The sequence below is a fragment of the Pseudophryne corroboree genome, chromosome 6 (assembly GCF_028390025.1).
Source record: "Pseudophryne corroboree isolate aPseCor3 chromosome 6, aPseCor3.hap2, whole genome shotgun sequence".
Classification (NCBI taxonomy): domain Eukaryota; kingdom Metazoa; phylum Chordata; class Amphibia; order Anura; family Myobatrachidae; genus Pseudophryne; species Pseudophryne corroboree.
In genome coordinates this window covers 552,981,191-552,996,327 of record NC_086449.1, presented here as the reverse complement: position 1 = coordinate 552,996,327, position 15,137 = coordinate 552,981,191, and the positions used below count along the sequence as shown (strand labels likewise).

At 46.8% G+C, this 15,137-nt stretch overlaps 1 protein-coding gene across 4 annotated transcripts in view; it reads left to right on the top strand.

The window, feature by feature from the left end:
* Positions 1-15,137, top strand: part of OTOGL (otogelin like) — a 280,245-nt gene that overhangs the window by 242,193 nt on the left and 22,915 nt on the right. For all 4 annotated transcript variants that reach the window (XM_063927720.1, XM_063927722.1, XM_063927721.1 and 1 more), the window contains one exon: positions 3,584-3,762. In XM_063927720.1, the coding sequence (XP_063783790.1) occupies positions 3,584-3,762 (179 nt within the window). The remainder of the gene's footprint in view (positions 1-3,583; positions 3,763-15,137) is intronic.

Sequence of the window (15,137 nt, the reverse complement as noted above, 5' to 3'; positions counted from 1 at the left end):
TCAAGATGGAGTCACTCAGAGCAGTGATAGCGAACCAGGAAGAAGGGGACTATATGGTGTCCCTGGACATCAAGGATGCTTACCTCCATGTCCCAATTTGCCCTTCTCACCAAGGGTACCTCAGGTTCGTGGTACAGAACTGTCACTATCAGTTTCAGACGCTGCCGTTTGGATTGTCCACGGCACCCCGGGTCTTTACCAAGGTAATGGCCGAAATGATGATTCTTCTTCAAAGAAAAGGCGTCTTAATTATCCCTTACTTGGACGGTCCAGAGAACAGTTGGAGGTCGGAGTAGCACTATCTCAAGTAGTTCTACGACAGCACGGGTGGATTCTAAATATTCCAAAATCGCAGCTGATTCCGACGACACGTCTGCTGTTCCTAGGGATGATTCTGGACACAGTCCAGAAAAAGGTGTTTCTCCCGGAGGAGAAAGCCAGGGAGTTATCCGCGCTAGTTAGGAACCTACTAGAACCAGGCCAAGTGTCAGGGCATCAATGCACAAGAGTCCTGGGAAAAATGATGGCTTCTTACGAAGCGATTCCATTCGGCAGATTTCACGCAAGAATTTTTCAGTGGGATCTGCTGGACGAATGGTCCGGATCGCATCTTCAGATGCATCAGCGGATAATCCTGTCTCCAAGGACAAGGGTGTCTCTTCTGTGGTGGCTGCAGAGTGCTCATCTACTAGAGGGCAGCAGATTCGGCATTCAGGACTGGGTCCTGGTGACCACGGATGCCAGCCTGAGAGGCTGGGGAGCAGTCACACAGGGAAGAAATTTCCAAGGAGTGTGGTCAAGTCTGGAGACTTCTCTCCACATAAATATACTGGAGCTAAGGGCAATTTACAATGCTCTGAGCCTAGGAAGACCTCTGCTTCAAAGCCAACCAGTGCTGATCCAGTCGGACAACATCACGGCAGTCGCCCACGTAAACAGACAGGGCGGCACAAGAAGCAGGAGGGCAATGGCAGCAAGGATTCTTCGCTGGGCGAAAAATCACTGTCAGCGGTGTTCATTCCGGGAGTGGACAACTGGGAAGCAGACTTCCTCAGCAGGCACGACCTCCACCCGGGAGAGTGGGGACTTCATCTGGAAGTCTTCCACATGATTGTGAACCGTTGGGAAAGACCAAAGGTGGACATGATGGCGTCCCGTCTGAACAAAAAACTGGACAGGTATTGCGCCAGGTCAAGAGACCCTCAGGCAATAGCAGGGACGCTCTGGTAACACCGTGGGTGTACCAGTCGGTGTATGTGTTCCCTCCTCTGCCTCTCATACCCAAGGTACTGAGAATTATAAGATGGAGAGGAGTAAGAACTATACTCGTGGCTCCGGATTGGCCAAGAAGGACTTGGTACCCGGAACTTCAAGAGATACTAAGAAGGGACTTGCTTCAGCAAGGATCATGTCTGTTCCAAGTCTTACCGCGGCTGCGTTTGACGGCATGGCGGTTGAACGCCGGATCCTAAGGGAAAAAGGCATTCCGGAAGAGGTCATCCCTACCCTGGTCAGAGCCAGGAAGGAGGTGACCGCACAACATTATCACCACATTTGGCGAAAATATGTTGCATGGTGTGAGGCCAGGAAGGCCCCACGGAGGAATTTCAACTCGGTCGATTCCTGCATTTCCTGCAAACAGGAGTGTCTATGGGCCTCAAATTGGGGTCCATTAAGGTTCAAATTTCGGCCCTGTCGATTTTCTTCCAGAAAGAATTGGCTTCAGTTCCTGAAGTCCAGAAGTTTGTCAGGGGAGTACTGCATATACAACCCCCTTTTGTGCCTCCAGTGGCACTGTGGGATCTCAACGTAGTTCTGGGATTCCTCAAATCACATTGGTTTAAACCGCTCAAATCTGTGGATTTGAAATATCTCACATGGAAAGTGACCATGCTGTTGGCCCTGGCCTCGGCCAGGCGAGTGTCAGAATTGGCGGCTTTGTCTCACAAAAGCCCATATCTGATTGTCCATTCGGACAGGGCAGAGCTGCGGACTCGTCCCCAGTTTCTCCCTAAGGTGGTGTCAGCGTTTCACCTGAACCAGCTTATTGTGGTACCTGCGGCTACTAGGGACTTGGAGGACTCCAAGTTGCTAGATGTTGTCAGGGCCCTGAAAATATATGTTTCCAGGACGGCTGGAGTCAGGAAAACTGACTTGCTGTTATCCTGTATGCACCCAACAAACTGGGTGCTCTTGCTTCTAAGCAGACGATTGTTAGTTGGATGTGTAGTACAATTCAGCTTGCACATTCTGTGGCAGGCCTGCCACAGCCAAAATATGTAAATGCCCATTCCACAAGGAAGGTGGGCTCATCTTGGGCGGCTGCCCGAGGGGTCTCGGCTTTACAACTTTGCCGAGCTGCTACTTGGTCAGGGGCAAACACGTTTGCAAAATTCTACAAATTTGATACCCTGGCTGAGGAGGACCTGGAGTTCTCTCATTCGGTGCTGCAGAGTCATCCGCACTCTCCCGCCCGTTTGGGAGCTTTGGTATAATCCCCATGGTCCTTACGGAGTCCCCAGCATCCACTTAGGACGTCAGAGAAAATAAGAATTTACTTACCGATAATTCTATTTCTCGTAGTCCGTAGTGTATGCTGGGCGCCCATCCCAAGTGCGGATTGTCTGCAATACTTGTACATAGTTATTGTTAACTAAAACGGGTTATTATTGTTGTGAGCCATCTTTTTAGAGGCTCCGCTGTTATCATGCTGTTAACTGGGTTCAGATCACAGGTTGTACAGTGTGATTGGTGTGGCTGGTATGAGTCTTACCCGGGATTCAAAATCCTTCCTTATTGTGTACGCTCGTCCGGGCACAGTATCCTAACTGAGGCTTGGAGGAGGGTCATAGGGGGAGGAGCCAGTGCACACCACCTGTTCCTAAAGCTTTTACTTTTGTGCCCTGTCTCCTGCGGAGCCGCTATTCCCCATGGTCCTTACGGAGTCCCCAGCATCCACTACGGACTACGAGAAATAGAATTATCGGTAAGTAAATTCTTATTTGTACTTGTCCTATATTGTCTCAAACTGTAAGTGCTTCATTTCTTCTTTTGCTCATTTGTTTATGTACTCTGCAATGGGCGGATCCCTTGTGGCACCATATAAATAAAAGATAAAAATAATTCCTTAAGTAATGTGAGGGGTTGTGCGTGTGTAAACAGAAACAGTGACGTCCATTGATTATACACAGGCCACAGCAACCATCATAATTGGCATCTGCACATTCACCAGCCACTTGCTAGGTGCAAGAGATGTGTCAGAAAGAGGCTTCCCTTCATCGTACATGTGTCTCAGACTCACATGGAGCATTACATATATGCCCACAATGCTCCCATGACAACCCCCAAGTCAGAGTGGTCACATGCAATTATAGTGTTGATGTCCAGTTTCTGGAAAGACAGATCCAGCCAAGTTCTGTCTGACTCAGAATAGGTCAGATATACACACAAATGCGTAAAGTTGCTTCTGCACATGAGCTGTGTGCAAAACCTCCAATATTTGTTGTTTGTTTTCTCTACAGATTGGATAAAGTCTGTTTATTTTATGTATTTGAATCTTTCAATTTTCTTTTTTATACCACAGAGAAGGAAGAAGTGTGTGTTTATCAGGGGATTACAGTATTGCAGCCTGGTCAGTCACTAATTGAATATTTGAATGGAGAGATATGCTACACCGTAAGCTGCTTACATGAAAAAGATCACACAACTGGGTTTCATGCAATGGAGATGTCAATGGTGAACTGTTCCAAACACTGTGCCGCTGTAAGTACTAACAAATTCTGAACAAGTATAGTGAATCTAAAAGATTGGTATATTCATTATTAAACACATATGCGGTGTGTATTGTATACATAAATTATGTAGATACAGTATATGTTGTGGGGTGGGAACTAATCCAAAAAAGGTGCAACCAAGTAATACACTTGTTGTGATTGTGATTGCGATTCAATACACTTGTTGTAATTGCAATTCACACGGAATAGGACTTTAATACATTTCATGTATGTATATATATATATATATATATATATATATATATAGTATAGTATGGATTTCAGATATGCGGGTTCGTATGTACTCCATTGTTAACTCAGAATTAGCGCAAATTCGGATTTATTTATATTTTTCTTATTTTCCGAATGTGACAATGGTATAGCCAATAAGATGCTGTTTTGAGATCTGAGTAAATCCTGGTAAATCTGAACCCGCACATCTCTAGAATAGATACAGATTTTGGCTGTATAGTCAATATGGGATGTAGTTAATAACCTAGCACACAGGTTCTCAAACTCGGTCCTCAGGACCCCACACAGTGCATGTTTTGGAGGTCCCCTCACAGAATCACAATTTAAATAATTAGCTCCACCTGTGGACCTTTTAAAATGTGTCAGTGAGTAATTAATACACTTGTGCACCTGCTGGGTAATCTACAAAACATGCACTGTGTGGGGTCCTGAGGACTGAGTTTGAGAACCTATGACCTAGCACACAGGTTCTCAAACTCGGTCCTCAGGACCCCACACAGTGCATGTTTTGCAGGTCTCACAGATCACAAGAGAAATAATTAGCTCCACCTGTGGATCTTTTAAAATGTGTCAGTGAGTAATTAATACACCTGTGCACTTGCTGGGTTACCTGCAAAACATGCACTGTGTGGGGTCCTGAGGACCGAGTTTGAGAACCACTGTCCTAGCAGATGGAATCCCGACAGTCAGAATCTTGATGGATCCCAACAGTAAGTACTGAGGTTAGGATTAGGTTTAGGAAATAGGAGGAAGGGTAGTGTTAAACTGATGGCAAGAATGGTTAGGATTAGGCTGTGGGAGGGGCGACATAGGGTTGAGCTGCAGTAGGTGTGAGTTAGGGTTAAGATGCGGGAGGAGAGAGTTAGGGTTAAAATACTCACTAGGAACCGTTGTGATTGTGAACTTCAGGATGGCCCTGTCTGCATTCTGACCATCAGGATACTGACCACCAGAATTCCGTTATCATTATATATATATATATATATATATATATATATATATATTAGTGATGAGCGGGTTCGGATCCTCGGGATCCGAACCCGCCCGAACTTCACCTTTTTTTGCATGGGTCCGAGCAACTCGGATCCTCCCGCCTTGCTCGGTTAACCCGAGCGCGCCCGAACGTAATCATCCCGCGGTCGGATTCTCGTGAGATTCGTATTCTATATAAGGAGCCGCGCGTCACCGCCATTTTACACTCGTGCATTGGAGATGATCGTGAGAGGACGTGGCTGGCGTCCTCTCAGTTTCTATGTTCAGTGGGCTGCATATATCTGTGCTCAGTGTGCTGCAAGTGCCAATATCTACGTTCTCTGCCTGAAAAACGCTCCATATCTGTGCTCAGTGTGCTGCAAATATCTATGCTCAGTGTGCTAATTGCTTTATTGTGGGGACTGGGGACCAGCAGTATTATATAGTAGGAGGACAGTGCAGAGTTTTGCTGACCAGTGACCACCAGTATTATACGTTCTCTGCCTGAAAAACGCTCCATATCCGCATTTCAGTTTTGCACAGTATATATATATATATATATATATACACTGCTCAAAAAAATAAAGGGAACACTAAAATAACACATCCTAGATCTGTATGAATGAAATATTCTTATTAAATACTTTGTTTTTTACATAGTTGAATGTGCTGACAACAAAATCACACAAAAATTATCAATGGAAATCAAATTTATTAACCCATGGAGGTCTGGATTTGGAGTCACCCTCAAAATGAAGGTGGAAAAACACACTACAGGCTGATCCAACTTTGATGTAATGTCCTTAAAACAAGTCAAAATGAGGCTCATTAGTGTCTGTGGCCTCCTCATGCCTGTATGACCTCCCTACATCGCCTGGGCATGCTCCTGATGAGGTGGTGGATGGTCTTCTGAGGGATCTCCTCCCAGACCTGGACTAAAGCATCCGCCAACTCCTGGACAGTTTGTGGTGCAACGTGGCATTGGTGGATGGAGCGAGACATGATGTCCCAGATGTGCTCAATTGGATTCAGGCCTGGGGAACGGGTGGGCCAGTCCATAGCATCAATGCCTTCGTCTTGCAGGAACTGCTGACACACTCCAGCCACATGAGGTCTAGCATTGTCTTGCATTAGGAGGAACCCAGGGCCAACCGCACCAGCATATGGTCTCACAAGGGGTCTGAGGATCTCATCTCGGTACCTAATGGCAGTCAGGCTACCTCTGGCGAGCACATGGAGGGCTGTGCAGCCCCCCAAAGAAATGCCACCCCACACCATTACTGACCCACTGCCAAACCGGTCATGCTGGAGGATGTTGCATGCAGCAGAATGTTCTCCTTGGCGTCTCCAGATTCTGTCACGTCTGTCACATGTGCTCAGTGAGAACCTGCTTTCATCTGTGAAGAGCACAGGGCGCCAGTGGCGAATTTGCCAATATTAGTGTTCTCTGGTAAATGCCAAACGTCCTGCACGGTGTTGGGCTGTAAGCACAACCCCCACCTGTGGGCGTTGGGCCCTCATACCACCCTCATGGAGTCTGTTTCTGATCATTTGAGTAGACACATGCACATTTGTGGCTTGCTGGAGGTCATTTTGCAGGGCTCTAGCAGTGCTCCTCCTGTTCCTCCTTGCACAAAGGCGGAGGTAGGGGTCCTGCTGCTGGGTTGTTGCCCTCCTACAGCCTCCTCCACATCTCCTGATGTACTGGCCTGTCTCCTGGTAGCGCCTCCATGCTCTGGACACTACGCTGACAGACACAGCAAACCTTCTTGCCACAGCTCACATTGACGTGCCATCCTGGATGAGCTGCACTACCTGAGCCACTTGTGTGGGTTGTAGGGAGGTCATACAGGCACATGGAGGCCACACACACTACTGAGCCTCATTTTGACTTGTTTTAAGGACATTACATCAAAGTTGGATCAGCCTGTAGTGTGTTTTTCCACTTTAATTTTGAGGGTGACTCCAAATCCAGACCTCCATGGGTTAATAAATTTGATTTCCATTGATAATTTTTGTGTGTATTTGTTGTCAGCACATTCAACTATGTAAAGAACAAAGTATTTAATAAGAATATTTCATTCATTCAGATCTAGGATGTGTTATTTTAGTGTTCCCTTTATTTTTTTGAGCAGTGTATATATATATATATATATATATATATATATATAAAAACGCTCCATGTGGTTCATTTCAGTTTTGCACAGTTTGCTGACCACCAGTATATAATATATAGCAGTACGGTACAGAAGGCCACTGCTCTACCTACCTCTGTGTCGTCAAGTATACTATCCATCCATACCTGTGGTGCATTTCAGTTTTGCACAGTTTGCTGACCACCAGTATATAATATATAGCAGTACGGTACAGTAGGCCACTGCTCTACCTACCTCTGTGTCGTCAAGTATAATATCCATCCTTACCTGTGGTGCATTTCAGTTTTGCACAGTTTGCTGACCACCAGTATATAATATATAGCAGTACGGTACAGTAGGCCACTGCTCTACCTACCTCTGTGTCGTCAAGTATACTATCCATCCATACCTGTGGTGCATTTCAGTTTTGCACAGTTTGCTGACCACCAGTATATAATATATAGCAGTACGGTACAGAAGGCCACTGCTCTACCTACCTCTGTGTCGTCAAGTATACTATCCATCCATACCTGTGGTGCATTTCAGTTTTGCACAGTTTGCTGACCGCCAGTATATAATATATAGCAGTACAGTACAGTAGGCCACTGCTCTACCTACCTCTGTGTCGTCAAGTATACTATCCATCCATACCTGTGGTGCATTTCAGTTGTGCGCAGTATATATAGTAGTAGGCCATTGCTATTGATATATTACTGGCATATAATTCCACAGATTAAAAAATGGAGAACAAAAATGTGGAGGGTAAAATAAGGAAAGATCAAGATCCACTTCCACCTCGTGCTGAAGCTGCTGCCACTAGTCATGGCCGAGACGATGAAATGCCATCAACGTCGTCTGCCAAGGCCGATGCCCAATGTCATAGTAGAGAGCATGTAAAATCCCAAAAAATAAAGCTCAGTAAAATGACCCAAAAAACTAAATCAAAATCGTCTGAGGAGAAGCGTAAACTTGCCAATGTGCCATTTACGACACGGAGTGGCAAGAAACGGCTGAGGGCCTGGCCTATGTTCATGGCTAGTGTTCAGCTTCACATGAGGATGGAAGCACTCATCCTCCTGCTAGAAAACTTAAAAGAGTTAAGATAGCAAAAGCACAGCAAAGAACTGTACGTTCTTCTAAATCACAAATCCCCAAGGAGAGTCCAATCGTGTCGGTTGCGATGCCCGACCTTACCAACACTGGACGGGAAGAGGTTGCGCCTTCCACCATTTGCACGCCCCCTGCAAGTGCTGGAAGTCCAGTCCAGTTCCTGATAGTCAAGTTCCAGTTCCAGTTCCCGCAGTCCAGTTCCTGATAGTCAAATTGAAGATGTCACTGTTGAAGTACACCAGGATGAGGATATAGGTGTTGCTGGTGCTGGGTAGGAAATTGACACGGAGGATTCTGATGGTGAGGTGGTTTGTTTAAGTCAGGCACCCGGGGAGACACCTGTTGTCCGTGGGACGAATATGGCCATTGATATGCCTGGTGAAAATACAAAAAAAATCACCTCTTCGGTGTGGAATTATTTCAACAGAAATGCGGACAACTGGTGTCAAGCCGTGTGTTGCCTTTGTCAAGCTGTAATAAGTAGGGGTAAGAACGTTACCCACCTAGGAACATCCTCCCTTATACGTCACCTGGACCGCATTCATCAGAAGGCAGTGACAAGTTCAAAAACTTTGGATGACAGCAGAAGCAGTCCACTGACCACTAAATCCCTTCCTCTTGTAACCAAGCTCCTGCAAACCACACCACCAACTCCCTCAGTGTCAATTTCCTCCTTAGACAGGAAAGCCAATAGTCCTGCAGGCCATGTCACTGTCAAGTCTGACGAGTCCTCTCCTGCCTGGGATTCCTCCGATGCATCCTTGAGTGTAACGCCTACTGCTGCTGGCGCTGCTGTTGTTGCTGCTGGGAGTCGATCGTCATCCCAGAGAGGAAGTCGGAAGACCACTTGTACTACTTCCAGTAAGCAATTGACTGTCCAACAGTCCTTTGCGAGGAAGATGAAATATCACAGCAGTCATCCTGCTCCAAAGCGGATAACTCAGGCCTTGGCAGCCTGGGTGGTGAGAAACATGTTTCTGGTATCCACCGTTAATTCACAGGGAACTAGAGACTTGATTGAGGTACTGTGTCCCCGGTACCAAATACCATCTAGGTTCCATTTCTCTAGGCAGGCGATACCGAAAATGTACACAGACGTCAGAAAAAGAGTCACCAGTGTCCTAAAAAATGCAGTTATACCCAATGTCCACTTAACCACGGACATGTGGACAAGTGGAGCAGGGCAGACTCAGGACTATATGACTGTGACAGCCCACTGGGTAGATGTATTGCCTCCCGCAGCAAGAACAGCAGCGGCAGCACCAGTAGCAGCATCTCGCAAACGCCAACTCGTTCCTAGGCAGGCTACACTTTATATCACCGCTTTCCATAAGAGGCACACAGCTGACAACCTCTTACGGAAACTGAGGAACATCATCGCAGAATGGCTTAACCCAATTGGACTCTCCTGGGGATTTGTGACATCGGACAACGCCACCAATATTGTGCGTGCATTACATCTGGGCAAATTCCAGCACGTCCCATGTTTTGCACATGCATTGAATTTGGTGGTGCAGAATTATTTAAAAAAACGACAGGGGCGTGCAAGAGATGCTGTCGTGGCCCGAAGAATTGCGGGCCACTTTCGGCATTCAGCCACCGCGTGCCGAAGACTGGAGCACCAGCAAACAGTCCTGAACCTGCCCTGCCATCATCTGAAGCAAGAGGTGGTAACGAGGTGGAATTCAACCCTCTATATGCTTCAGAGGATGGAGGAGCAGCAAAAGGCCATTCAAGCCTATACATCTGCCTACGATATAGGCAAAGGAGGGGGAATGCACCTGACTCAAACGCAGTGAAGAATGATTTCAACGTTGTGCAAGGTTCTGCAACCCTTTGAACTTGCCACACGTGAAGTCAGTTCAGACACTGCCAGCCTGAGTCAGGTCATTCCCCTCATCAGGCTTTTGCAGAAGAAGCTGGAGACATTGAAGGAGGAGCTAAAACAGAGCGATTCCGCTAGGCATGTGGGACTTGTGGATGGAGCCCTTAATTCGCTTAACCAGGATTCACGGGTGGTCAATCTGTTGAAATCAGAGCACTACATTTTGGCCACCGTGCTTGATCCTAGATTTAAAACCTACATTGTATCTCTCTTTCCGGCAGACACAAGTCTGCAGAGGTTCAAAGACCTGCTGGTGAGAAAATTGTCAAGTCAAGCGGAACGTGACCCGTCAACAGCTCCTCCTTCACATTCTCCCGCAACTGGGGGTGCGAGGAAAAGGCTAAGAATTCCGAGCCCACCCGCTGGCGGTGATGCAGGGCAGTCTGGAGCGAGTGCTGACATCTGGTCCGGACTGAAGGACCTGCCAACGATTACTGACATGTCGTCTACTGTCACTGCATATGATTCTGTCACCATTGAAAAAATGGTGGAGGATTATATGAGTGACCGCATCCAAGTAGGCACGTCAGACAGTCCATACGTATACTGGCAGGAAAAAGAGGCAATTTGGAGGCCCTTGCACAAACTGGCTTTATTTTACCTAAGTTGCCCCCCCTCCAGTGTGTACTCCGAAAGAGTGTTTAGTGCAGCCGCTCACCTTGTCAGCAATCGGCGTACGAGGTTACTTCCAGAAAATGTGGAGAAGATGATGTTCATCAAAATTAATTATAATCAATTCCTCCGTGGAGACATTCACCAGCAATTGCCTCCTGAAAGTACACAGGGACCTGAGATGGTGGATTCCAGTGGGGAAGAATTAATAATCTGTGAGGAGGTAGTTGTACACAGTGAAAGGGGTGAGGAATCAGAGGAAGAGGAGGAGGTGGACATCTTGCCTCTGTAGAGCCAGTTTGTGCAAGGAGAGATTGATTGCTTCTTTTTTTTGGTGGGGGCCCAAACCAACCAGTCATTTCAGTCACAGTCGTGTGACAGACCCTGTCGCTGAAATGATGGGTTTGTTAAAGTGTGCATGTCCTGTTTATACAACATAAGGCTGGGTGGGAGGGCCCAAGGACAATGCCATCTTGCACCTCTTTTTTCTTTCATTTTTCTTTGCATCATGTGCTGTTTGGGGACTATTTTTGGAAGTGCCATCCTGTCTGACACTGCAGTGCCACTCCTAGATGGGCCAGGTGTTTGTGTCGGCCACTTGTGTCGCTTAGCTTAGCCATCCAGCGACCTTGGTGCACCTCTTTTTTTCTTTGCATCATGTGGTTTGGGGACTATTTTTTGAAGTGCCATCCTGTCTGACACTGCAGTGCCACTCCTAGATGGGCCAGGTGTTTGTGTCGGCCACTTGTGTCGCTTAGCTTAGTCACACAGCGACCTCATTGCGCCTCTTTTTTTCTTTGCATCATGTGCTGTTTGGGGACTATTTTTTTGAAGTGCCATCCTGTCTGACACTGCAGTGCCACTCCTAGATGGGCCAGGTGTTTGTGTCGGCCACTTGTGTCGCTTAGCTTAGTCACACAGCTACCTCATTGCGCCTCTTTTTTTCTTTGCATCATGTGCTGTTTGGGGACTATTTTTTTGAAGTGCCATCCTGTCTGACACTGCAGTGCCACTCCTAGATGGGCCAGGTGTTTGTGCCGGCCAGTTGGGTCACTTAGTTTAGTCACACAGCTACCTCATTGCGCCTCTTTTTTTCTTTGCATCATGTGCTGTTTGGGGACTATTTTTTTGAAGTGCCATCCTGTCTGACACTGCAGTGCCACTCCTAGATGGGCCAGGTGTTTGTGTCGGCCACTTGTGTCGCTTAGCTTAGTCACACAGCTACCTCATTGCGCCTCTTTTTTTCTTTGCATCATGTGCTGTTTGGGGACTATTTTTTTGAAGTGCCATCCTGTCTGACACTGCAGTGCCACTCCTAGATGGGCCAGGTGTTTGTGTCGGCCACTTGGGTCGCTTAGTTTAGTCATCCAGCGACCTCGGTGCAAATTTTAGGACTAAAAATAATATTGTGAGGTGTGAGGTGTTCAGAATAGACTGAAAATGAGTGGAAATTATGGTTATTGAGGTTAATAATACTATGGGATCAAAATGACCCCCAAATTCGATGATTTCAGCTGTTTTTGAGGGTTTTTTATAAAAAAAACACCCGAATCCAAAACACACCCGAATCCGACAAAAAATTTTCAGGGAGGTTTTGCCAAAATGCGTCCGAATCCAAAACACGGCCACGGAACCGAATCCAAAACCAAAACACAAACCCCGGAAAATTTCCGGTGCACATCACTAATATATATATATATATATATTGTGACAAGAACACTGGGATAGTGTTTGAGGGCAGGCATGTTTGTCCCAGGTTCTTGTCTTACATGTATTAGATAAATGAAAACTTCTAGGAATATGTTTTGTTTTGTTAGAACCTTTTCAGTTTGTTGGAAAAGCTGGGTAAGGGCCCTGAAAGAGAGATGGGGCAAGTTCCAGACATTGGGCCCAGTTCGGGTCTTTGGCCTCACAGAAGGCTAATCAGGCTTTCAGCTGTGTAAGAGTGTTATAGAGCTGCTGGCCTGATTAGGGTGTGCAGACTGCCTGGGAAGACTGCAGGATCTCTGTGAGAGAAACGCGCTTCCTGATACAAGTGAGCTATACAGTGTTTGCTGGAGAACTCTGTGTTTTTTGTTTTAGTGATAGTTAGTAACATCTTGTGTTTAGTTAGTGCCAGACAGGCAAGGTATTATCTTTTGGTGTTTGTTTTATTTTCTGTACAATAAAACTGGCTGGGGCCAGTTGTACTAGAAACTGGACTTGTGTTGTTCCTCAGCTGCTGCGTGCTGCCATATACCCCAGGAAACGGCACCTTGCACCCTTACAGTGTTACAACTTGGTGGAGAATGCGAGCAGTCCGTTCTGCGCATAAGTGAAAGCAGCAGCTTTATGAGGCCTGCAGAAAATGGTGGTTTATGCAGATACAGCCCAGTGTGAAGTTGCTGAGACTCACCCCTGAGGGTTTGATATATGTCCTGGGTGAAAGCAGCTACAAAGCCGCCTGAAAAATCTGTCGACATGGAGGAACTGCTTAAAGCCTTGCTGCAAGCTACAGCGGCTCAGCAGGAGGCCAATAGACAGCAGCAGGTGGCAATGGAGGAAAATAGGAGAAAACAGCAGGCAGCTGTTGACGAACTTTACAGGCAACAGCGTCAGAATAGAGAGGCCTTAACAGAAGTGGTGGAGAGCCTTGCAGCCCGGATTGGAGATGTGGCCGTCAGTGCTCCGACCAGCTCTAGTTCTATACGGGCCAGTCACTTCCTGCAGAAAATGATAGAGGCTGATGATGTGGAGGCCTACCTGACCACGTTTGAAAGGACTGCCGAGCGTGAGAACTAGCCGAAAGCACAGTGGGCCAGTCTGCTGGCACCTTTCCTGTCAGGTGAGCCCCAAAAAGCGTACTTTTATTTAAGCCCTGCTGAGGCTCTGGACTATGATAAACTAAAGACTGAGATCCTGACCCGCCTGGGAGTCACGCTGTCAGTACGAGCACAACGGGTGCACCGGTGGGTGTATGCCATGGAGAAGCCTCCTCGCTCCCAGATGCACGACCTTATTCAGCTAACAAAAAAATGGTTACAGCCAGAGACATTAACTGGTCCCCAGATGGTTGAAAGAGTCGTCATGGACCGCTACTTAAGATCTTTGCCCATGGTCCTGCGCAAGTGGGTGAGCCATGGAAACCCGGGTACTGCTGACCAATTAGTGGACATGGTAGAGAGGTATTTGGCAGCAGAGGAACTACTAATGACCACCCAGCAACCCATAGATCCTCGACAGCGCCCTTCAGTAAAGACTGGTAAGACTGTTCCTTGGGAAAATGTTGCTGGGCGGATAAGAGAACGCAAGGCTGGAGAGACTGTAAACACTGGCCCTGGAGAGAGGCCAATGGGGCTAGAACGGTCTATGCTGCCCAAACGGGTTGATAATCGTGTGGTTAAATGTTTTAGGTGTGGTATGCCAAGTCATGTTATTGCCAATTGCCCAGTCACGCAAGAACCCATGCAATGTGATGCTGTTTTGAATGTCGCAGAATGTCTTTCTTTGCTAGGTTAGCCTGTACTGTGGTACCTTCACCTGAGCTGGAAAAACAAATGTGTGATGTGTTCTTAGAGGATAACCGGGTAGAGGCCTTGCTAGATTCAGGAAGTTTAGTTACCCTCGTGAAAGCTGGGTTAGTGAACCCCTTAAAGGTCCAGCAAATACCTATTGGGGTAACTTGCATACATGGGGATACCCAACATTATGTCACTGCTGAAGTGAATATAGAAACTTGTTGTGGGTCAGCAATTATTAAAGTAGGACTGGTCCCCACCTTGGTGCATGAGGCCATAATAGGTAGGGATTTTCCTCATTTTTGGAAACTGTGGGAATCACGGTTATCAACAGATGTGAGAAGTAAAGAGCCAGTTGATAATACCGGTGATTTTATGGATGTACGTGTGTCTTCAGAACTTTCTGACCCTTTGCCTTTTGCTAGTTTGGCTGGGGAAGTGACAGATGGGGAGTCCAGTGAGGACCCTCTTGCTGGGAACAGAGACATAGTAGTTAGAACTGAAAGCGTGCCTGACCTGGAGATAAAGAAGGATCTGTTTGCGTCTGAACAGTTAAAGGATCCTACTTTAATAAAGGCTAGGGAGAATGTTAAGGTTGTTAATGGGGAACCTGTGGTACCAGGTGACAGGGTTACGTATCCCCACATGGCCATCTGTAATGAGCTCTTGTACCACATTGTCAAAAGGGGTGAGGATGTGGTGGAACAGCTGGTAGTTCTCCAGCCTTATCAGAGAACGGTACTAGATTTAGCTCATAGTCACGTTACCGCAGGACATTTAGGGGCAGAAAAAAACACTGAAAGAGTTTTACAAAGGTTCTTTTGGCCAGGGGTTTATAAATAAGTGTCTGAATATTGTTCTTCCTGTCCTGAATGCCAGTATCATGCCCCTAGACCCCATT